We start from the raw sequence: 23,495 nt of genomic DNA, 5'->3' as shown, positions 1-23,495 counted from the left end.
ACGTTTAATATCCTGACAGCTGGGATTTTGGCGGTCACAATGCTGTCGTCAGAATCCTGCCGCTGGCACCCCGACCACCGGAATCCCGAAGGTAAGTAGCGAGGTTGGGGGATTGTTAGGGTTATGGGTTAGGCACTAGGAGGAGAGTTAGGTTTAGGCACCAGGGAAGGGGGCTTAGGGTTAGATATACTTGCCTTGAGCCGTCAGGATTCTGACCGCCGACATCCCGTGCCCAACCCATCTAAATACGTGTGGAGTATTTACCTTTTCCATTGTCAGTCACATACAAACCATTTAGTTGTCCCTGTCAGTCATCTGAAGAGGTTTTACCTGCTTCCTTGTTAGTCGCCTGCAGAGCATTTTCCTGTTCCCTTCGGTCACCTGCAGAGCATTTACCTGCTCTGTTATTCTATTGCAGAACAATTACCCGTTTCCTTATCAGTCACCTGCAAAGCATTTTCCTGTTCCCAAGTCAGTCACCTGCAGATCATTTACCTGTATCTTTGTCAGTCACCTGCAGATCATTTACCAGTTTCCTAGTCAGTCTACTGCAGAGGATTTACCTTTCCCTTGTCAGTCACCTGCAAAGCATTTTCCTGTTCCCATGTCAGTCACCTGCAGATCAATTACTAGTTTCCTAGTCAGTCTACTGCAGAGGATTTACCTGTTCCCTTGTCAGTCACCTTCAGATCATTTACCAGTACCTTTGTCAGTCGCCTGCAGAGCGTTTACCTGTTCCCTTGTCGATCACTTACAGAACATTTTCCTGTTCCCTTGTCGGTCACCCACAGAGCATGCACCTGCACAGTATTTAGCCATTTACTAGGATGTTTTAGGCCTACAGATCATTGTCAAAGGCCTACTAAGCTTAATTACCAGGGTGACCTGCAGAGCATGTACACAATTCTCACCAGACAAAAAAAAACCTGCAGAGCTATCTACTTGTTCTCTTGTTAAAAAGGCCAATTCCAGCTCACTGGTCATACTGTAGGCTTAGAAAGTATTTACCTGCTCCCTTCTCAAAGAAACCTGCAGAGCATTTACCCGCTCCCTTGTCAGAGAAACCTGCAGAGCATTTACCCGCTCCCATGTCAGATAGAACTATAGAGAATCTAGCTGATCCTTTGTCAGGGGACATGCAGAGCATTTATCCGCTCTCTTGTCAATGTGGCCTGCGGCGTACTTACCAACTCCCTTGTCAATGTGACCTGCTGAGCATGTGTGTGCTCCTTTATCAGAAAAACCTGCAGAGTACTAACCTACTCCCTTGTCAAAAGGGAGCTGCAGAGCATTTATGTGCCGCACTGACAGAAAAACCTGCAGTGTATCTACTGGTTACATTGTCAGAGAAACCACAAAGAATATACCTGCTTCCTTGTCAGAATGTTCTGCAGGGCACCACCTAGATCCTTGTTCGAGAGACCTGCCAAGCATGACAGCATGCTGCCACACACACAATTCTGACAGTGGTCCAAGTAACGCCGACTACCAGCAAAAGAGTATAGTCATTCAATAGACCAATACCTAGTAGTGGGACTAGTCATTAGGAGGAGCAATGTTCAGAGAAACTGCTCTAAAATGCTGCACCATCTTATGGATAGTATAGACCACAGGTCCTCAAACTCAGTCCTCAGGACCCCAACAGTGCATGTTTTCCAGGTCTCCTCACAGAATCACAAGTGAAATAATTAGCTCCACCTGTGAATCTTTTAAAATGTGTCAGTGAGTAATGAATACACCTGTGCACCTGCTGGGTGACCTGGAAAACGTGACTTGTGTGGCGTCCTGAGGACAGAGTTTGAGAACCACTGGTATAGAGAAAAATAACCTTCATATATCATTATGTTCCTGATGCGTCAGAGTCTTGGCTATGTAAATCAGAGAGCATGGCTTTACTCAGGATATACATAGTACATTCTGCTGAAGTGTCCAGTACACACATTATCCCCCAACATCCACCATTACCATCTACCTTTCCTACCACAATATAATAGGTGTGGAATATTATGTTTACACCAGAATGTTGACAAGGACGTTATGCCGACATTGTGCATGTTGACATATAGACATAGCACTTTTCTAGTGTTAAAGCCCTAACCTTAACCCTGTAATTTCAACATTGTTAGTTATCGCACTAGGATGTTTTAGCTAAAGCAGCCTGCCCTGTGCCTTCCCTACCTGCAGGCCGCAGAGTCCCGCGGGTGAGGAAACTTGAGGTGACCGATCAAGGGGAGAGCTTGGGGAAAGCCCAACACCTCTGTAAGTGCCGGGCACACCTCAAGTCTGACGACACGCCCCCTTTTCGGCTATGGTAGAGACTCTCTTCCAGCACCCTCAGTGCCCTTCCCTGGCAGCGGGAACACTACATTGTGACCTTCAGCATTCACAATGTCGACATAATGACCATGTCAAAATTTCAACCATGTCAACATAATAGCTGCATACCCAATATAATACCTAGTTCTCACTATGTAAAAAAAAATGGGCAAGCTGCAATATGACCCCATACACATGGGGCTAGTGTGCCAGCCACAGATGCCAGGTGTGCTTTCAGCAGCCAGAATTGGGCATTACAGTTTTACAATATGTTCTTTTTATTTATTTAAGATCACATTTTTTTTTTAGCAAACTAAGGGCCATATTCAATTCCAGGCGAAAAGTCCTGTACTTCACGTGTTTTAGCCGTGGAAACTTATCGTGTGCGCCCCCGCTATTCGCCGTATTCAATTCCAAAGGACACAAAAACGCATCCCCACAAAACTCAAACATGCGAAAAGTGCTATCAGTTTTGGGGAAATCAGCCTGACACCCCCAAAAAGATGCACTAACATTGGGGATCACTATAGATGTCCCCAATTAGGCCCCCTGGAGCTATTTGGGGTACTTAAGTGTTTTCAATTGCCTTTATATAGCGTCTTTGCACGAGTGGTGAAGAATAGCATTTAGCAGGGGTTTTTTTTGCAGAAAATAACTAGTCCCAGCAAATTTGGGGTACATGAAAATGGGTGCAAGCATGGTTAATTAAAAAAAAAAAAAAAAAAAAAAAAATCGCAAAAGTGAAGTTTTAAATTTTTTTTTTAAAAAAACGCACCTTCAGCATGCACCTGCAATCAACACCTCCCCCATACTTGCAGACCCCCCAAAAGCTTATTTCGCTGGTTTAGTTTGTACCCCAACTTTGAACTTTTTTTGCCCCCTTTCTCAAAGTAATTCTTTGGGGTGTTCCTAATTTTTTTTTAGGATTTTCTTGACGCAGTTAACCTTTGGGGGGCTGTCCCAAGGGTGCAGGGTGGATTCCCCACCTTTTCACCCCAAAACAGCAATTCTGCACTTTTTTTCGACACCTATTCATAGGCGAATCTATTTCGCCTATTACATTGCATTTTCGCACCGGCGAAAACTCTTTGGAATTGAATACGGAGGAAACTGTCACACTGGCGAAAAGTCGCAATCGGCGAAACTTTTCCACAGATTCGGACTTATCGCGGCCAGCTGAATACGGCCCTAAAAGTAATGTTACTGGACCCAAAATGTGCCACCTATGGGTCAGTCAGAGCAAAGTAAACCCAGAGCCAGGACTAATATATATATCTCACCCCAAACCAATAATGTCACCCTTCCCTTCATACCACGAGTGGGCTTGTTCTTAAACAACGCTCTATTTTAACTGCTGTCCTCTCAGTCACATTTCTGTGCATTTAAACACTTTTTGGGGTAAATTTCCTTTTTAGACAATTTAGTATGTGGAGGTGTCGCTCACAGCAGCCAATCAGATCCGAGGGATCATCTAGTACATTCTCCACTTTTTAATTTTTTAATAAAACTGTCCACTAGTGTTAGGTGGGAAAATACATTAAAACACCAACTGTATACACATTACTCAAAAATAATGTGAAATGTTTGTTTGGCAAAGAAAAGTATATATATATAAAAAAAAAAAAAAAAAAAAAAAAGGGCCAAAAAACCCCCTCAAAACTTAAAATTTCATTCAATACATTAAAATACAAGTCAAATAAATAAAATCTCACATTTAAAAAAAAAAAAAAAAACATCTTCCCATCCACCAGCCAAAAACATTCAATAAAATAAGTGTCATAAACACCCTTAAATTCTAACGATACGTGCAAAGGGGGTATACGCTTCTTTACACAGTAGTCTAAGTTGTTCCCTCCGCTTTTACTTAAGATAGTCCTGTCATATGCTTGTTTGTTTCATTTATCCAAGTCAGATCCGTTAAAAATAAACAAACGGAAAAAGTGTGCGGAAATATCTTTTCCATTATCCATTATCTTATTCCACCCAGATTACATTCCACTTTGCGTGTCCTTCTTTGAAAAGGTTGACTCTACAATATGTATTACCAGGCTCCATCCACGCTCACGCAGTTTACAGAATGCAGGACTGGGTTGGGTATGACTGAAAAGCCTCCATTATGTTGCGTATTCCTCTGAATTGCACGATTTGATTGTGTATCATTAAGCAAAACAAGAACATTTCAAAGGCTTCTAGTGTCCGAAATCCGCTGGCAGAGAAGCGTCTGTCAGACAGTTATCTTGGGAATATATTAAATTAAAACGATAGTTCTGGTCAGACATGGTTTCTCAATCGACCTTGTTCCAATAGTCGACAGCCTTCAGACGTTATCAGAACTGATCTGATCGCAACGTTACAGCGGCCACTCTAGGTGCGTGTGTCCAGATTTCTCATGTAATCCTGCAGAGCTTGCAGTCGGGCATCAATGTCAGATAGGTCAGAAACTGGGTCAAATCGATTCTCTGGTGTTAGTGAGAAGGGAAAAAAGGTTTGCTTAGTCAGGAGATATAGGTAAAGGCTAAGTCCTGATCAGATTTAATTGCATTAAAGATGTTTTTAGTAAATATGGTAGTGGGTTGGTACCTTTCTCAGGTTTACGGTCATAGTTTGGAGTGCTGGAAAGCCTCTTTTTTCCTGCTGACCGGTCTCTATTCCCCTATAGACCAAAAGAAAAGACAAAGTGAATTCCACCTATCTTGGGACATAAAGAAAACTGTTGCCTATCCAGCAGCCATCAGCAACAGCACTGTTGCCTATCCAGCAGCCATCAGTAACAGCACTGTTGCCTATCCAGCAGCCATCAGTAACAGCACTGTTGCCTATCCAGCAGCCATCGGTAACAGCACTGTTGCCTATCCAGCAGCCATCAACAACAGCACTGTTGCCTATCCAGCAGCCATCAACAACAGCACTGTTGCCTATCCAGCAGCCATCAGTAACAGCACTGTTGCCTATCCAGCAGCCATCAGTAACAGCACTGTTGCCTATCCAGCAGCCATCAGTAACAGCACAGAGTGGCTTTATAGAACAGCAAGTTATAAAAGTTTAATAATAACGGAAATTACCCTGTTGCGGCTGTTCCAGGATGAATGTGTGAAGGGTTTTCTACCACGTGTAGCCGGTTTTCTGTCCCCGCTACAACAGGAGTACAGAAGACTGTGAATAACATGGGTAACTTACATACACAGGGATGCACAAAGTGATGCCACATGATGGACCAGCATCTCCTTACCAAAGTATGCTTAGTACATTAGGGTAACTAGCACATCACCTGCTTGGAAGCCGCTCAGCATACTCCATTTCATCCCCAGAGCTTTGATAGGATCTGTGACTTCGTAAACTTTCAACTGGCATAGAGAAACAGCATATATAACTAAGAATGATGAGTAAGCAGTAGGATAACCTCTAGCACTGCACATGGAGGAATAGAGTACAGTCCTATTAAATGGTCCCTGCAGAAATCTTCTGTTCAGATTGCAAAGAGGTGTTTTGAAAAAAGCACATTGACATGGCTCACCTGAGGGGCTGCGTCTCTGACCTCTCATACTTGATGGGGATGCCAAAGCTTGTCGACCTCTACAAAAAATAGTATCAGAGTTAGAAAAGGCTGCCAATGAAAGGAGGGGATAAGGCAAGAACAGGGACTAGGTGGAGGAATAATCACCCACTTCTTCACGTCTGTATCTTTCTTTTTGCGTTCTTTATCTCGGATGTAAGCTGTCGGGTCAAACCGCGGTGGGCGGATAGCTAGGAGAGAACATTTAAGATATGAGACGCGGAGTGGATACCCTGTTGTTGTGAGATGGGATTAAATAATAAAATGCAAATTACTGTATCTGGGTTGAGTATTAACTGTATCATCTGCGTTGAGTCTAATTATAAGTGTTCTGTATTTTACTATATTGCAATGATTAGACATATTAAAGGTTTATTTTCTTGACTTGGTATCAGACTTGCTGGAGCTCTGATGTCTGTTTTGCTTGCTGTTAAAAAAAAAAAGGGATTGTTGAACTAAATCCATTTCTCTAAATGTATTGGAGCACACCGGAACCTTTGGGTATAGATAGTGTCCCTGCTAGACTGCGGGCAGGGCAGGGCGCTGAGGGTGCGGGCAGAAAGGCTCCCGAAAAGGGGGCGTGGTCAACCAGGGAGGGGGCATGTTCTTGTGACGTGCCCTCAGTTCATCACACTTGGGGTGTTCTCAGCACTTTCAGAGGTGCTGGGCTTCCCCCAAGCTCTCCCAACACAGCATCTATTCATCCGGTAGAGATCGGTCACCGCAACTTTTCCCACCCACAGGAGACTGCAGCCTGCGGGTGGGGAAGGAATAGGGCAGGCTGGTTAAGCGGGGTGCCACTAAAAGGGCAGGGCGCATTTTGCCCCTTTAAAATCAGCCTATCGGGAACACTAGTAGAGAGGTGCAGTCATGAACTTTACAGAATTTAATTTTTCTTACCAAGCCCCACAGAACCGGAGAAAGAAATAAACTACAGAGTGAGACAACAGAAGATAAAGTGCTCCCTTAAAAAATAGCTGCAATTAAGAAAAGGAGAGATCCAGAGTGCTAAGGTGGGCATCCAGTGTACCCCAACGGATTTTCAAGAAAAGGATTAAATGCAAAGTAAAATCACATTTTGTCATACATCCAATTAGGGGACAATGGAACCATGGGGACATGACAATGCTTCGTCTATACAAGGGAACTATCTGAAGTTGCTGTGCACACCTTCCAACCAAAACTAGCATCTATCAGGAAAAGTTATTTCTGCTCCAATGTAAGCCTAATTTCTGAAGTAATCCATCTAGCTGTCATATGCTTGGGGTCCAAAATCTTAAAATCTTATTACGCCATGTCCTCAAGGCACTGACATCATCAAACAAAATAAATGATCCCCCTCTTCGAAAGACCAACCATGAGCGAATGTAGGAATGACAAAGTAGTGATGAAGGCAGAAACTGGATAGCACCTTAGGCTGAAATTACAGCTTTGTTCATAGAACAGCCGTCTTCATGAAAAATTTGAGATCTGCAAAACAGAGCTCCTCATTCTGATACTCTGCTCGCTGTAGAGATCAACAGAAGAGGTATCTTCCATGGAAGGAGTTTTAACTCTTCTTACTCCAATTGTTCAAAAGGAAGGTGTTATAACACTGTTAAAACTTCTTACCCAGTCTGGTGTCACAAAAATGACCGAAAACCCTCTCTATTTACCTTCTTTTTTTTTTTTAACTCTTGGAATCTTTGCTACCAGAGAGAACAAGTAAACCAATTGAAAAAGGAACAGACATGGCATCTACTAGAAACACCTTCAAGATTCCAAGTCCATGAGCAATAATCGTCCATGTGATTTAACCAAGATGACATCTTGTCAACATTTGGTTGACCCCACTTTCCGATGATCTGTAGAAACACTTCCAGATGAAGGAACCATTTTCCAGAGTGTACGTCATGAGAAGGTCTGCTTCCAGTTCTCCACCAGTGGTATGAAGACTGCTGAGTTTGCTCAACATTTATCTCTGTCCAGCACATTATTCTTTTAGTTTCCTTCTGATTGAATCTTCATAACTATTCCTCTTATGAGAGGCTGTGTTCTGTCTAGAGTGTTATAACACTGATGGAGAGTATTGACTCTCGAGACTACAGACCCTGCAAACAGAACTGAGCAAAAGCACATGCCTTGAAGACTGACATCAATCATCATGATTTTCCAGTCCCAAACTGTGAAAGCATGATGGAGACTGTCAACTGGAATGACCGCACATTTGAGAACATGCTGAACTGACCAGACAAATGATGATGTGACCTGCTCAATTTCGATAAGAGTTAGAGCCGTAACTCCCTCGAGTAGGACGGAGCAAACTGTACCAACTCAAAGGCCGTGCCAATCTTTAAGACCCTCAAATGAAATATGAATAGATGTCAATCTAAGAGCAAATATAGACTTTATTAGTCTCTGCAATAAGTGAATCTGGTCTTCTGGCAAAAATGCTCACTGCTGTCCAACTTAATTCTCTGGGCTGGCAATAGGCTAATTTATTCATAGCTGATGAGCCAACCATGAGAGTCAATGGTCTCGGCCATCATTTGCATATGGGTCTGGAATAAAGTCGAGGATCCAGCCTTGATTGACAAGTAATCCAAATAAGTAAAGATTGTAACACCCCTGGATCTCAGAAGAGCAGCTATAGCTGCCAAAATCTTTGTAAATACTCTCAACTCAGTTGCCAGGCAGAAAGGTAGAGCCCGATAATGATGACATTGGAGTGAAAATCTAAGAAGGTCAGAAACAATTTTTCCCCCATGAAGTTTATAGCCAAACTCAGGAACTCCATCTTGAACATGCCCAGCAAAAGATGCATTAACCACTGTGTAATCTCCAGTACTGTTACCAGGCTGTACAGTGAACGCCTCCCATTTTCCTCGGTGGGTAGAAAGGTGGTTAATAACAGCTGTCATGCATCTGGAGCATGGTTATCATGCTGAGAAACGGTTTGCTGTTATGGCAACAGCCACACTAGTCCGAGGTCACTACTTACATCCCTTCTGTTTTCAGGAGACCACATAAAAAATGCCATAAAAACCAGCAGTGTGGAAAACTGATGCTCTTGAGGCTGAGGAATATAGAGGGGGAGGAGCTCAGGCCTTGTGTGTATACTGTACCTTTTATGTGCCCTATCGCCTGCTTGCACCTCTATACCCCATGGTTCCAGTGTCCTCCAATTGGATGTATGAGTAAACCCAGTGCCCATTCACAGTGACATATTGGAAGGGGGGGTGGAGGGGATTTATATACCAGAGTCCACTGCCACACAATATAAATTAGCATACATAATAACACACAACTGGTAATGTAACGAATGTGGGAAATATTCTCTCTCCTTCATTGTGCAATGAAAAAAGCCTTTGTCACAGTAAAGCTGATAATGAAAACAATTGCTAAGAGTCCAGAAAGGCCCAGGAAAGGTAGCAAAAACAACAAACAGTATGTAAGTGTACACAAGGAATACGCTATTAGGCAGGATGCTGATTAAATATAAAATTACAAGTTGCCATGTGTATAAGAACTACTAACAACGATCACATAAGAAGTGCAAAGTGTTCTTTAGTACTTTGGTAGAGTGTGCATCATCCATGGACACTATAGTAGGCAGTGGTGTCATTCAGCATGTGCAAATACATTGTAAAAATTAAATTGATGGTAACCAAACATAAATACTTTAATTGAAATATAGGAGTTATGAATGCTGCCACCGAGCAATGGAAGTTACACAGAGATAGATGCACCTATTTACTGCAAGTGGAACTGCTGATAGAGCAGCAATATGGACGTTGAGTTCTAATCTTAGGTGATCACACCCAGACTGTGAAATGAGATAACGTATATGCATAGGACTGGGCATTGCTGAACCTGACTCAACAAACCGTATATTGTGCAGACATAAGGAAATGGCTCATACCCATAGGCGATGGCGATAACCTTGGCTGCCTAGTCAGATTCCTTCCCTCTCCAGAGCTCCGTCCACTTCTCTCCCGTGATGTGGATCGCTCCCTTCTTGTGCCAGGATCTCCCCTAGACGTACTACGGTGAACGGGCCCCCGACCGGCAGAGCTGGAGCGACTCTGAGAGGAAGGGCCTGTAGGTGTCACGCGCCTGTAGGAGGAACTGATTAACTTGAGGCTCACATGTCATATTTTGATATAAAGACATAGAAAAGCAGAGTTAGGGGGATGCTAATAAAATAAATCCAAAGCTTTCATCAAACAGATATATATACACATTAAAATTCATTACCATCCCCCAGTACGCTATTTCACAGTTCTCCTCACCCTCTCTTGTACATAGCCAGCTCTGTGGTCAGACTTTTCACCTTTAGACAAAGTGTCCGCTCCACAGCTCGTGCTTCTTCCAGCTGAGGAAGGAGTAACACAGAATTGTTAGCAATGTATTGCCCCTTGTAAAGGAAAATAAGTCTAGTATCAGAATAACATGGGGATAATCCGGAAGTACAGCAGTGTCTGCATACAGCTAGCCTCAATGCGCCATGCGGCACGAGATGCCTGGCGAGAGAGAGCTGCACTGACTGATGCAGCGTCTCTTGCTCAGGCGCTTCATGACACTGCACTGATCAATTTGATATGCAACAGAGTCTGGTTCTGTGCAACTGTTAGAACTGTTTGTTGTGTTTCTATGTTTCCCTGCCACCAGGGGTCGCCAGGGCTCCTGCTATGTGAGCTGCAGCACTGGTCCTCACCAGAGGTATTGCTCTCTGGACTCAGGTGTTAGAGCCTGATTCAGAGTTGGGAATAGAGAGATCTCTCTCTCTCTCAACTGATCATCTTGGTGAAACCATGCTGCACTGCAGGTGGGGCAGATTTAAAATTTATGTATTTACACCCCTTGCATTGCAACATGGTTTGTCCAGGTTCACAGTTAAGTGCTATCTCTCTCTCTATTCCCAACTCTGAATCAGGCCCTTAGGTCATTATGACTTATCAGTATGGATCACACCTGAGACCTGACTATTTAGATTGCCTCAGCCCAGCACTCATTGCTGGGTCCTTAATGGGGATGCAGTCAGGAAGCCGACCGCTGGCTTCCCGACTGTCTAATCCCGGCTGGGGTCTAATGACAAGCGTCGGAATCCCGGGGGGACTTCGGGTTAGGCGCCCCCCGGGAGCGTTAGGTTTAGGTTGCGGGGAAGGGGGGGGTTAGGTTTAGACACTTACAGGGGGTTTTAAGGTTAGGCGTCCCTAAGGGAGGGTTAGGTTAGTAATAGATAAAATACTTACCTGTCGAGATCTCACTGCCGGACTTCCACCGTCGGGCGGTATTCCATACTGATCCCCCTTAATGTTACCCGACGTGTTTTCAGCCACAGCCTGGATTTATGTGTAATGTTTGCTCTCTATCTGCCATGCTTGGAAACAGCCTTTGATATTCATTTATGTTTATGCAAAGATTTCTGAATCCCTGGTCCTGTGTACTCCAACAGGGACATTGTTTGAAACTTTGAGCTTCTGTGGCTGCCAAGCCAAGGGAACGCTGCTACTCACCAGGTTACCCTCTTTGTTTATTTATCCAGGGCTTCATTTGTGTCTACCGTTATTATAACTATGGACTCTGAGTTAGTGCCCGTTTTATTTCTGTCTTAGGGCTGAAATTCAATTAGCCGCGAAAAGTGCAGTTTTTTCGCCAATTTGCGCTTTTCTCCGTTTTCAGGACCAGATTCAGGCCCGGTCGCTAGAATGTGTTCGCTCGTAGCCGTCGATGTTCGTAACATGCGCATGTATCGCAGTGCGCAAACTAGTCCGAGTGATCAGGAAGCGTACGCTCGCCGAGCATAGACAGCCCAACTGAATGAGTGCCAGGACAAGCTGTTTGTGGGTGGTAACAGGGGTAGGCCTCTAGTAACGGGAGAGTGGAGGTGCAAACGCAGGCGTGCCCGAGCGTCTTATAGCCGTTTCAGAGCCGTCCATAATTAACAGGCAGCATCATAGTACACGTCACCTGGTTGAATTTTACACTGAAGTGTTAGCAGTAGGGTATGGTTAACCTCAAGCGCTGAGAATGCATCCGATGGTACCCGATGTACCGATGGTTGCATACACTTCCTGGAAATGACATGCGCAAGTGGGCGTCTTAAGACAGGCTGGTGGGCGTCTGCATACACAAAGCGATTGCACGCCAAGACATCGTGGGCGTGCTTATGCCTTGCGATCGCCTGCCTTGCCTTCACTTAGCCGAATTTGCATACGCTGGGAACGAGCGTACGCATCTAGCGAGCGGGTCAGAATCGAGCCCTCAATTCCAGACGTTTTCACCTACGCAAAAACTTTACGTGGAAAAATAGGCGAAAAAGTTCCTCCACATATAGGCAGGCAAATTAGGAGTACAAAATCGATATTATGTGGTGCAAATGTGGGACACCCCCCTACCCTAATGAGTGATCAGTAAAAAAATAAATAAAAATGTAAACATTTAGAATGTAATAAGTGTTGAAAAATTAGTAAAAAGTGGGGGGCCTAGTACTTTGGGGGGGCTATATAGATGGGACAGGTGTTCTTGGGATTGCAAGAGGCTGCTGCAGGTGTATTTTTAAATCTTCACTTTATAGACATCAAAATATGCTAGTACCCATTAGCATGTACCCCAAATTTACCCTCGGTACTTACAGTTTTCTATAATTTTTTAGCACTTTTGCATATAAGCATATAACAGCCAATTCTGACACTTTAAGAACACAAAACACTTTTATTAGGGCTATTAGAACACTTCTATATTGATTTCTAGTGTTAGTGCAGCTTTTTCTAGGGTACAGACTGATTTCCCCAAAATATTAGGTACTTTGCCAGTCTCGCTATATGCCTATTTCGCCTGTTTGCGTTTTCGCGTGTTTTGGAATTAAATACGGAGATATGCGGAAGTGTGCAGGGAAAAAGTATTGCCTAAAAACAGACGAAGGCGGCGAAAACAACGTAGCTCGACTTTTCGCCACTAATTGAATCTCCCCCTTAATTTCCAAGTTTTGTCGTGTCCAGTATATTTGTATTCTCAAGCTTACTCCTGCCAGCTGTTATTACCCAAAATAAACATCATTCTGTATTCACTATTACATTCTGTGACGTTCGGTTCATAACAGCAACGGAACTCTGCGTGGAAAAAAGCTGCGGCCGATGCATTGTAGCGCTTCCTATACAGATTCAGACTAATTCGTACACAGATATACAAGTGCCGCATATCACATTAATCAGCACAGTCTCATCATCTTGTGACTAAAACACATTCTAGTGAAAAAGACGCTTGGCGCAAGGCGAGTCGCACGGGACCTGGAGGTGAGAGGGGCTGTTTGGCGCAATAGCGTATGAGGACACATCTATAACCACTGCACTGACAGAGGTGGGCATCAGATGCACAATCCCTCCCCCCCCCCGTGCCTAACCCTAATCCCCCCTCTAAGTGCCTAAACCTAACCTCCCCCCAGGGAGCCCTAAACCTAACCTAACTTCCCCTAGCCTAACTCTAACCTCCCGGGGGGGGTGCCTAACCCTAAGTCCCCCCAGGGAGCCCTAAACCTAACCCCCCCCCCCCCGCGCGCTCGGCATCCCTTCGATCGGGATGCGGGGCGCCGGTCTCCCGGCGTCGGTAAAATATGACAGGCGTCTAGAGTTAGATGCCTGTCGTCTAGATTTAGACGCCTGGCACTTAACCCTCGCCGGGATAAAGCAGTCAGGAAGCCGGCCGTCAGGATTACGTCCGCCGGCTTCCCGACTGCATACCCATGGGTGTGGGGGCAAATTTAGCAGTAATTCTTGTATTTTCTGTAATGAACAGAACACCGCAAAGCCATCTATTTGTTGTGATTGACTATTTCCAGCTCCTTCCAGAACGACTTTGAGTAGGATTGTCACACACACACTAAAGCCTCACACAACAGTTTAACAACTGTAACACAATATTACACTACAGAACTCCTCTCCGGAAGCTGCGATACATTTTATGACTGATTTCCGTCACTTTGCAGCTGGTACTCTCCATTCCGGACATAAAGAACCGAAGTGTATTCCTCATGGCCAAACCAAAATCTGCAGCAAGGCTTCCATAAACTTTCTGGTATAGGACAGTGGGCCCGATTCAGAGATGGACGCAGCACCAATGTTTACGCAGTTCAGTAATTATCGGTGATCTGTGCATGCGTCAAGTATTATTACCTTTGTCACTTGCAGTCAGGACTAACAAAGTGATTGACAGACAAGGATCGCTTGTGGGCGGCAACGGTTGGGGCAGTGACTCAAAGGCAGGCGTGCCGCAATCGTTTGCGGGGCGTGTCTCACTGTGATTGCGATCCCATAAGCAGGAAAAATGGCTCCGGCATCTCAGTTCAGGAGGCCATTCTGCGCGAACATGGGGTTACACAGATGGTCGATTATCGCCCGATGTGAGTATGATGGATGCGTCTCCATACACAAGCTGCGGGCATCTCAATACATGCCCCAGCGGGTTGCGAGATTTGCACTTTTAAGTGATTGTACAACCCTGTACAAGTAAAATACATACTATTGCACACGAGTTCCAAATGGCCACTAATGTGGCAGTTTCGACAAGAACACTTCATAGGGAGGCCCATGCACTTACAGTTCTATGAAACGCGCAAATGTTTTTATCAGGATGACAATGCCACCTGTCATGTTTCCAGGGCAACCTAGGACTGGTATACAGTAAATTTGGTAACCCTGATGGACTGGCCAGCTCAGAGTCCAGATCTTAACCCCATTAAGAACCTCTGCGACGAATTGGAGTGATGGGTGCGTTCTAGGCTGACTCGACCTTCTTCAGTGTCACAGTTGGTCACTATATACAAGACGGAATGGCAAAACATACCCCCTGCTGTTATCCAGGAACTTGTGGACAGTTTGCCAAGAAGGGTGTCTGCAGTAATCACTGCACGTGTTGGACCTACACAGTACTGAAGTCAATAAAATCTCATTGATCTATTTGCGGTCAGTGTCCAATCACTTTTGTCTACATAGTGTATAATTAAATCAGGTCCAGAGTTTTGAGATTTTCTGCACTAAATTCAAAAGCAAATTTATATTATAATAATAATAGTTAATAAACAAAAAAAACACAACACCTCCTACGGTGCGATTCATTGCCCATTTACCTGCTCCGCTAGCTGCCTGCACTCCTCCCTCCTCTTGTTGGCCAGTCGCTGACTCCTGCTTCTCTCCTTCTGCAGCTCTAACTCCAAAGTCTGTATCGCTCTCTTTAGGATACGGGTGTGACTGGCTTCTTTGCCACTGGGAATCTCTAGGTCCTGCAGCCGCTGCAATGCAAGATCAGCCTCTCGCTTTTCCTCAGTCAATCGTTGGAGCCTGGTAATTACAGGTAGTACCAAAGAAGACACTTACTACAGCATAACACTATACTATTGCAAACTTGATTTAGACAGTGCTACTTTAAAAGGGTGGCCCAAAGCTGACCCCTCTGGAATAAATCGGCACTGCATATACCACAAGTAGGGAGACCCCCCATTTACATGAAGTCAAAAGCTGGTTGGCTCCGATTGATTCTCTGCAAAACACTGCAAAAAAAGCAAGCACTGCAAATCTGGACTGTATACAGCCCTTCAATAGACGATCGTTCAGATCCCGGAATTATTTTGGTACTCACTCTTCCCGCAGCTGTCGGATCTCAGACTCCCTGCTCTCCTCGCTTGATACCAGTTTCAGAGCAGCCAGCTCATCCTTCAACCCTCGAATCACTTGCCGTAAGTAAACCGGGTCTGGCTTGCCAACGTACGGTAGAGGGAGCGGATAATGTATCCTGCAAAACACATATAAATGAGCAGAGAACAAGATGGAAGTAAGCTTTAATAAACTACACCTGCTCATAATATTCACCTGTCAAACTCCACTGAATAGATAAGTATCAAGTATCGCTTGGAGCTGAGGGTTGAGCTTCTGGCTGTGGGCGCTTGACGCTGGGCTCCCCCTGCTTTCCTGTGACGCAGTAACTCCAGGTCAGCATAGGTCAGGAGGTCAAGTGTAACAGATTCACTGGTCTAGGGAGAGGACATAATATGGTTAGCTGGATTTGTCACAATATGCCCTAAGATCAATGAGTCACTAGTCACATATCAAATTAATTAGTGCAGTCTGCTGGTGTGTCCTGGTCGCATTGCGTTTGCTATTAAGATGCATTTCCAGGTGAAAGAGACACAAAAAAGATTCCCAGCGCAAGCAGAGTCATACGGGACCTGGAGTGCAGAGAGGGGCTGTTTGGCTTGACTGCAACAATAATGTATGAGGACACATCTGTAGGCTGCACTATAACAGACTTTGGCTCAGCCCATGAAACCGCTGTCTGTCTATGTGCAAGTTATGCTTACACTTGAATGGTAAATATACTGTACATTCCACACGCTGGTCTAGGCTGCAGCTCAGCTGTCTTCTGCCATCTCCCAACAGTTACAGAGAGGAGACAATGCAGTTCTTACACAGAAGATCTTGCACAGTAATCACAACAAAACTGAGAACACAGCTGTGGTGCCATAGCACTGTTAACGGAGGCTTTACATTGCTACCACCGTGAGTATCCAGTTATTCTGCCCGGTTGCTATGTAGCACAGACGGTGTAATGGTTAGCATTACTGCCTCACAGCACTGAGGTCATGGGTTCGATTCCCACTACGGCCCTAACTGTGTGGAGTTTGTATACTCTCCCTGTGTTTGCGTGGGTTTCCTCCGGGTACTCCGGTTTCCTCCCACACTCCAAAAATATACTGGTAGGTTAATTGGCTCCCCACAAATTTTTTTTTACCATAGTGAGTATGTGCATGTCATAGGGAATATAGATTGTAAGCTCCACTGGGGCAGGGACTAATGTGAATGGTAAGATATTCTCTGTAAAGCGCTGCGGAATATGTGTGCGCTATATAAATAACTGGTAATAATAATAATATGTACAGGCACACAGTAACTGCAGCATCTCTACAGTTGGATAGCAAGAAAGGGTTGTTTTCAAGCAATGGGTCTTATTGTTGTCAAAATTATATGTTTGTACATATCTTTTCCACATTGTTGCACAAAAAAGAAAAATAAACCCTATACCATTAATAAAAAAAATAAAAAAATATATATATAATAAAATAAGTATTGAACAACCACTAAATTGGCACAGAGGAATTGTGCAATTTGAGGTCATAGATTGTACCTGTGCACATTTAATATTGCGCCTACACTAGTGACATTTAATCACTTTTCTGGCATCTCTGTGGAATAATATATATATATATATATATATATATATAAATAAATCTCTGACACACTGTAGTGCAAAAAAAAAAATGGATACACAATATGAAGTCACTTAATAGAGCTCTGGGCCACCATGCTTGTATGTGCCATGGCACTGAGACTACCAATGTCTGGAATTGTGCATGCGGGATACAGCACAAATCTCATACAGGAAGGACACTCAACTGACTCCTGGTTTATGGAGGTGGAAAACAATGTCTCAGGTGTCCTTCCAGAATATGCCATAATGCTCTATTGGGCTCTACAAACCATTAGGACTCTGGGCCTGATTCAGACCCGGTCGCAAACGCTGAGCGCTCGCAACCGGGTCGATGGTGGCCCAGAGCGCATGCGCGAGACCCGGATAGCGACGGGCAATCAGTCGCTCCGGGTCTCGCACCAAAGGGGGCGTGCTGTCGATGTTGAGTGACAGCACGCCCCCTTTGGTGGGCGGGCCGGGGGGGGGGGGTGGCTGCCCAGACGGAGGCGTTCCCATGAGAACGCCTACCGTCTGGGGGTGGCCACACTTACATCAAAAGTGATGTCAGTGGGAGAGCTTTCGGCTCTGTTTGCTCTCTGGGGCTTGCGGCCATGAGACCGGGTCCACGAGACCGGCCGGGTCTCACTCATGCACATGACGGAGCCGGCTCCGTCGTGCGCATGTGCTCTGGGCCACCATCGACCCGGTTGCGAGAGCTCAGCGCTTGCGACCGGGTCTGAATCAGGCCCTCTGTACAAGCTCTACAGATGGGGAAACAGTCATCCTGAGGAAAGAGATGCTGCAATATGGAGTGAAGATGACCCAATAAGCAGTGATTAGCAATGAACTTGCCTTGTAAGGGAATTACTGCACCCAGAATCCTCCATGGTTATAACAAGGACTCAGTGCTATTGAGTTGGCACAGTGCAAGCACTTACACTATCTGTGAAGAATGATTCATCTGGCCAGATCACCTCCCACCACTGACTTGTCCATTGCCTGTGCTTCATGCACAACTGAACTTGCAAATATGCATTGCCAAGTGTGACACGGCAATCCAACAATGATATCCTGCTCTGCTCACTGCACAGGTTATATCTAAAGTTAACTGATCTGCTGCTAGCCTGATTTTCCATGCACTTCAAATTATTGCACAATCCTGGGGTATGCCCTTCTCACCACTGTTGCCCTATGCTGATCAAACCTCTACTTTGCATCTGCATGCTGGCATCACCTTAGGGACAGATACTTGTGCAACATTAGCAAGTTGGGCTGTCTCAGTCACTGTAGCTTCTGCCAAACTCACCCCAACAATCACTTGTCTAACAAAGTCACTGAGGCCTCCTCTGGCTGTTTCCAATATCCACCCCACATTCTGTCACTATTCCATTGCAATGGCTATTTCCATCAGTCTCTATTACATTGGGGTCTATTTACTAAGCAGTGTTAGGAGAAGTGAAAAGTGATAAGGTGCCAGCCAATCAGCTCCTAACTGCCATCTCACAGGCTGTGTTTGAAAAATGACAGTTGGGAGCTGATTGGCTGGCACCTTATCACTTTTAACTTCTCCTAACACTGCTTAGTAAATTGACCCCTTTATTTCTTCCATTTCTCATGTAGTTATTATCCTTCGTTCTCTCCATTAATGGCCACCAATTCGCTCATATGTAGAAATGGCAGACTCAGACAGTTTTCACTCCAAGATCTTGCCCCTTCATGTCGTATAAGACCTGAGCTATCTGCACTTGATGTGTACTGTCTTCAGCTGAACCTAATATGAGGTCTGTAGCTTCTCAGTTAGTAAACTAGAAGCTCCTGCCCCTTTCCTATGACTTATATGCAAGCAAATTAAACTTACATCTTCCTTCCAGTGTCCAATGCAAGACATTTGTAACAAGAGAGAAAAAAAAAAAAAAAGACAAAATGAGGGTTAAACATTATTATAAAACTAGTAAAATTGACCAGGCCTATCTCGGGTTACCTCAGCCTGCTCTCGCTCCACCCACGTCCCGCTCTCCTGTAAAACATACCTGTGCCGGAGAAGGGTTATCCTCTGCTAGTCTGCCCTCTCCCCATTGTGGCAGCGAGAGCCATTGGCGGGGAGGGGGAGGCAAAGGGTGGAAAGAGGAGTGGGTGCATGCACAGGTCCGTCCCAGGAGCTGCCATATCGGTTATTATATAGTTATATACAGAAGAATAGGCTGTTTACAGATGATAGCTGACACTACGCAAGGGTTCCCAAATTCAGCCATTTCAGTCCAGGTTTTAAGGATATCCATACTTGAGCACAGGTGACTTAAATAGTACCTCAGTCAATTTGATTCAACCATCTGGGTTTAAGCATGGATATCCTTAAAACCTGGACTGTAATGGCATAGTTTGGGAACCTCTGCACTACCGAATGAATCTTTTACACGTGGTGACATGACATTTGGATGTGCTGCAGCAGTACAGGGCACTCTGACAAAACGATCACACAGAATTCAGGGAAGGTACCTGAGTGAGGGCTGAGTGCAGCATGTTGCAAAAGATGGAGAACTGCTTGAAGTTCCCTGTCTTGTGGGTGAGGTCTTCTATAACTGTAAAGGAATGCAGGAGATATATGGATAGTAACAAACAGCAAACATTACAATAAATAAAATTAATCATATTTAAGCTGCATACACCCGTAACGATTTGTTAGTGAACAATTTTCGTTCAGTTTTTCCTTTGAAAAAGTGAACGATTTTTTGAAGTGTAATGAACTATTTTTTCTACGATTTTTTGAACAATGAACAAAAATGTTCCTTCCCTTAATGAAAATCGTTAAGTTGGTCAGTCAGAAACGGACGATGAACTACAAACGGGAACGCGCTTGAACAATTGTCGTTCATCGTTATAACTCAGAAACTGAATGATTTTTGAATGATTGAACAATAACGACGTCGTTATACTTAAATCGTTAAAAAAAAAGTTACGTGTGTATGCAGCTTTAGAATTGCAAACATCCAAACTGCAAATGATTCTTTTTGGTGTAATAACTACCATACAAAGGATGAGCGGGCTAATAGACCTGACAGATTGGAAGTCCTTAGGAACCGTTCCCACCGGGCCGCTTGTTTGGCACTTTCCACCGACATAAATAGAGAAAGAATCTGCATCATTGGTGACATTTCCAGATTTGTGTTTTGCGATTGTAAAGAAGGACTTCAACCTTATATGGCACAACAGATTTCCCATGTGTTAATGCACAATATCAATAGGTTGTACTGGTAAAAGATCAGATCTTATTGCATGTTTACCCATCATCAGGGTATGGGGCCTACTTATTTAAATGTACAGAATAGCCCAGAAAAATAATATTCCCCATCACCACATATTACGGAGACTTGGAATGCCTTTTTGAGACAATTTAACATTAGTCAGACCCCAGAACACGGGCTCTGAAAAGGGTCCATCCCTACAAAGGCTAAAAAGAGCCTTTACTTACGCCATCACTTTACTTTTGGGTTCGGATATGGCGTGCTGCCATCGGGCTGCACATGTGCAAAGCGCTGGTGGCGTTAGCTGTCGGATCTAAGCTCAGACATCTGCTAATGTACCCTCTTGGTAATGGCCCTGAAACTAAGAAGGTCAGCAACCCTGTTTAGTATGATAAATAGGCTCTTATGTATGCAAAGCACTAATGATGCGTTTGACTAGGGTCTGTGCATCTTTTTTACAGTCAGTGGAGGAAAGCATATTGTCACAGGCTGATGACTAGATGGTGAAATGTGCGTACCTCAGCCAATGAGACTAGTAAGGAGTTCAAGCAACACACTTTATTGTAAAACTTGATAAACTAAAGAATCCCAAAGTGGCCGACTGCAAAACAGTAAAATTCTGTCTATCGTAAATAAGGGCTGAGAATTGCAATGTATTATACATTGATTTTGGTAGGCAAAAATTATCTTATGTGTCTTCCAGAAACAATGGCATCAATAGAAAATATGCTATATGTCACAGTATATGTACTGCTGCCCCCCCCCCCCCAATTTCTATGTACTACAAATTGTAACTGTGCCACTTCCAAATGTTTTTGATCCTTTATATTATTTTTTTTCCGACAATTTGAATAATGAGCTCTAATTAATCTGAAATTATTGTCTATTTACGGTCTTACATTTGAAAGTGAGCAAATGTATTTTTGGATCTTTAATAATCATGGAGTTCAATAAGAAAACATTGAGGCTACCACAGAAATCCCTAACCTTAGGTACCATGAAATTCACAGGTTAGACTTCCAGTCGACAGCACTGCAATGCCTATCGGGTAGAGGTATGAATGCCAGGTAAATATAGATAATGATGCTTTCTATTTTCAAGTCCTGTCCTGAGCAGAACATCCACTTGGTGACACTTATTACACAAGTTAAACAAGTCCAGTTTATAAGTGAAACAGAGGAGCCCTTCACATAGTCACATGGAGCCAAGCAAGAAAATTAGGGAAGACCTGCAGATGAGTCTTATGAACTCGGGGCCTGATTCACTACGGATCGAAACTGCGATTACGCACGCAGTCTCACTACGATAGTATGCTAATCCATTGCGATTGCTCTGCTGTCGCAGCACAACATAAGGACGCCCACCTTACCTTACACACATCCGTAATCCTTAGCAGGACTGCAAAACCATCGGTAACATCGAGTACCATTGCAGCCTCACACACACTTGCACAAGGTCAGACCTTACTCAGGAATTGCTAACCTCATCGCACGCAGTGAGTACTCGAGCTGCGTATGGCATCGCAGTGCCTAATTTATGCACGCCCCTGCAACGGAGTTCAAATGCACTGGCAAGCTTGAGTATCGCTGACCACCTCCCACAAACGGCACTTCCTGACAATCACTGTGCGATGGGTCTGTGTAGTCACTGTGATCGCAGTCCCAGTGGCTAGTTTTAGCACGCGCACTGCGATTCATACGCATGAGCAGATCACAACAATCAGGAGATTGCGTGCGTAATCGCAGATGCGATCTTTGCTGAGTCAGGCCTCTGTGCTGTCCTTTACTTAGTGGCACTCACATTCAGAATCGAACTCCCCCCTCCATTGATCAGTCGTCAGAGCGTCCTCAACTTCCACTTCAAGGCAGTCGCCAGCATCACGGACACGCAGTATGTGCTCTATGCCCCTAAACACGCAGCGCGCTTCAGCCATCCCAGCGTCATCCATAGTGTGATCTGCAAGAGACAGATGGTGAAACAGAATATCATTTATCACCAAACCACTGGGATAGGTCAGAAAGAGAGGATTAGCTGCATAGATCCCCACAGGATCTCTTGTTATAACTCCTATGATTGCTGTCGGGTCTCAAGGCGATCAACATCAATTTTACAACAGCCCAAGTGGAGCTGGAAAACCGGCAGCTATCCAGGTATGTGGAACTACAAGTACCAGCATGCCTGGCAAGTAGATGATGACAGAGCATGTAGGGACTACTAGTTCCACAGCAGCTGAAGTAGAATGTTAGAGAGTTATTAGAATAAATATGTAGAGAAAAATCACAGGGACAGAGATAAATCAGCTCACCTGTCTCCTTCTTTCTCCCTACAGCAGCAGCAGCTATTCCGGACCCTGGGTCAGTTAAACCGCCGGTAACCCTCAACAACACCGCCCTCTGTTCCCATTTGCTGCAGCCGGCGCCTTGCTCTCTGCTATTGGCTGCTTAGAATGTACGTCACGCCTGCGCCCGCCTTTCTCGCCATGGTGTTATCCGATTGGTGAAGCGCTCGGTCAGCCAGCGCCTCTAAGCGTCCATGATGTGTACTGGCAGCATCAGGACACTGACTGGCAGAGGAAAGCGTTGTCATGCCGACCGCAAGGCCTAGCCCAACCAGGACACATCTTCCTGTGTTATATGGTACACGCGGTGCTGTCAGGGCACCGGAATGGGAGTACCAGCTGTTGTTGTCGTTGGCCACCTATACCGTGGCGTGACGCTTTGTATGTAGGTAAGCAGCATAAGTAAAGGTGGAGTGCACCAACAGTTGCCCATCTATAGAGAGGTAGCCAACCTATGGCAGGTTTTGTAGCACTACAAGCTCCAGCATGTCATGCTGATACCTCTTACAGACAGTATATATTGGGACTGAACTAGAGCTTCATATTTTGCCTTAGAGGCACCCAAACAACAGGGGCCCTAGTACACAAACTAATTGCCCATCCTACCATGGGGTATCTTCAACATGTGGCAATTAAGTGTTCACAGAGGTTTGTGTACGTGCCCAGTGCTTTGATAAGTCTGGTCCATATTAACAGCCGGTAGTCAGCACTTTGTGCGTGGTTGCAGGGTTTCGTTACTTTTGATAATAATAATAATGGCAGCCCACCATTGCGCAAACTTAGATGATACCTCTATGGCATATTTGCCTGCTCTCCCGAAATGTCA

The 23,495-nt window shown here is 44.6% G+C and overlaps 1 protein-coding gene across 2 annotated transcripts; it reads right to left on the bottom strand.

The window, feature by feature from the left end:
• Positions 1-3,974: 3,974 nt before the first annotated feature.
• Positions 3,975-22,700, bottom strand: CCDC61 (coiled-coil domain containing 61). Of its 2 annotated transcripts, none has more exons than XM_088454311.1 (14): positions 22,637-22,700; positions 22,132-22,287; positions 19,586-19,668; positions 15,715-15,875; positions 15,485-15,637; positions 14,976-15,186; positions 10,141-10,223; positions 9,771-9,976; positions 5,982-6,060; positions 5,831-5,889; positions 5,585-5,660; positions 5,379-5,448; positions 4,897-4,969; positions 3,975-4,775 (listed from the first exon to the last, which is right to left on the bottom strand). In XM_088454311.1, the coding sequence occupies exons 2-14, from the start codon at positions 22,277-22,279 to the stop codon at positions 4,681-4,683; spliced, it is 1,497 nt and encodes a 498-aa protein (XP_088310437.1). In that variant the 5' UTR covers positions 22,280-22,287; positions 22,637-22,700; the 3' UTR covers positions 3,975-4,680. The 2 variants fall into 2 exon arrangements, with proteins under 2 accessions (XP_088310437.1, XP_088310438.1); XM_088454312.1 differs by having other exon boundaries at positions 9,771-9,964.
• Between the last annotated feature and the right edge of the window lie 795 nt (positions 22,701-23,495).

Source organism: Taudactylus pleione, unplaced genomic scaffold, assembly GCF_031769625.1.
Source record: "Taudactylus pleione unplaced genomic scaffold, aTauple2 ptg000612l, whole genome shotgun sequence".
In the NCBI taxonomy this organism is placed as follows: Eukaryota; Metazoa; Chordata; class Amphibia; order Anura; family Myobatrachidae; genus Taudactylus; species Taudactylus pleione.
This window is presented reverse-complemented; position numbering and strand designations above follow the sequence as displayed.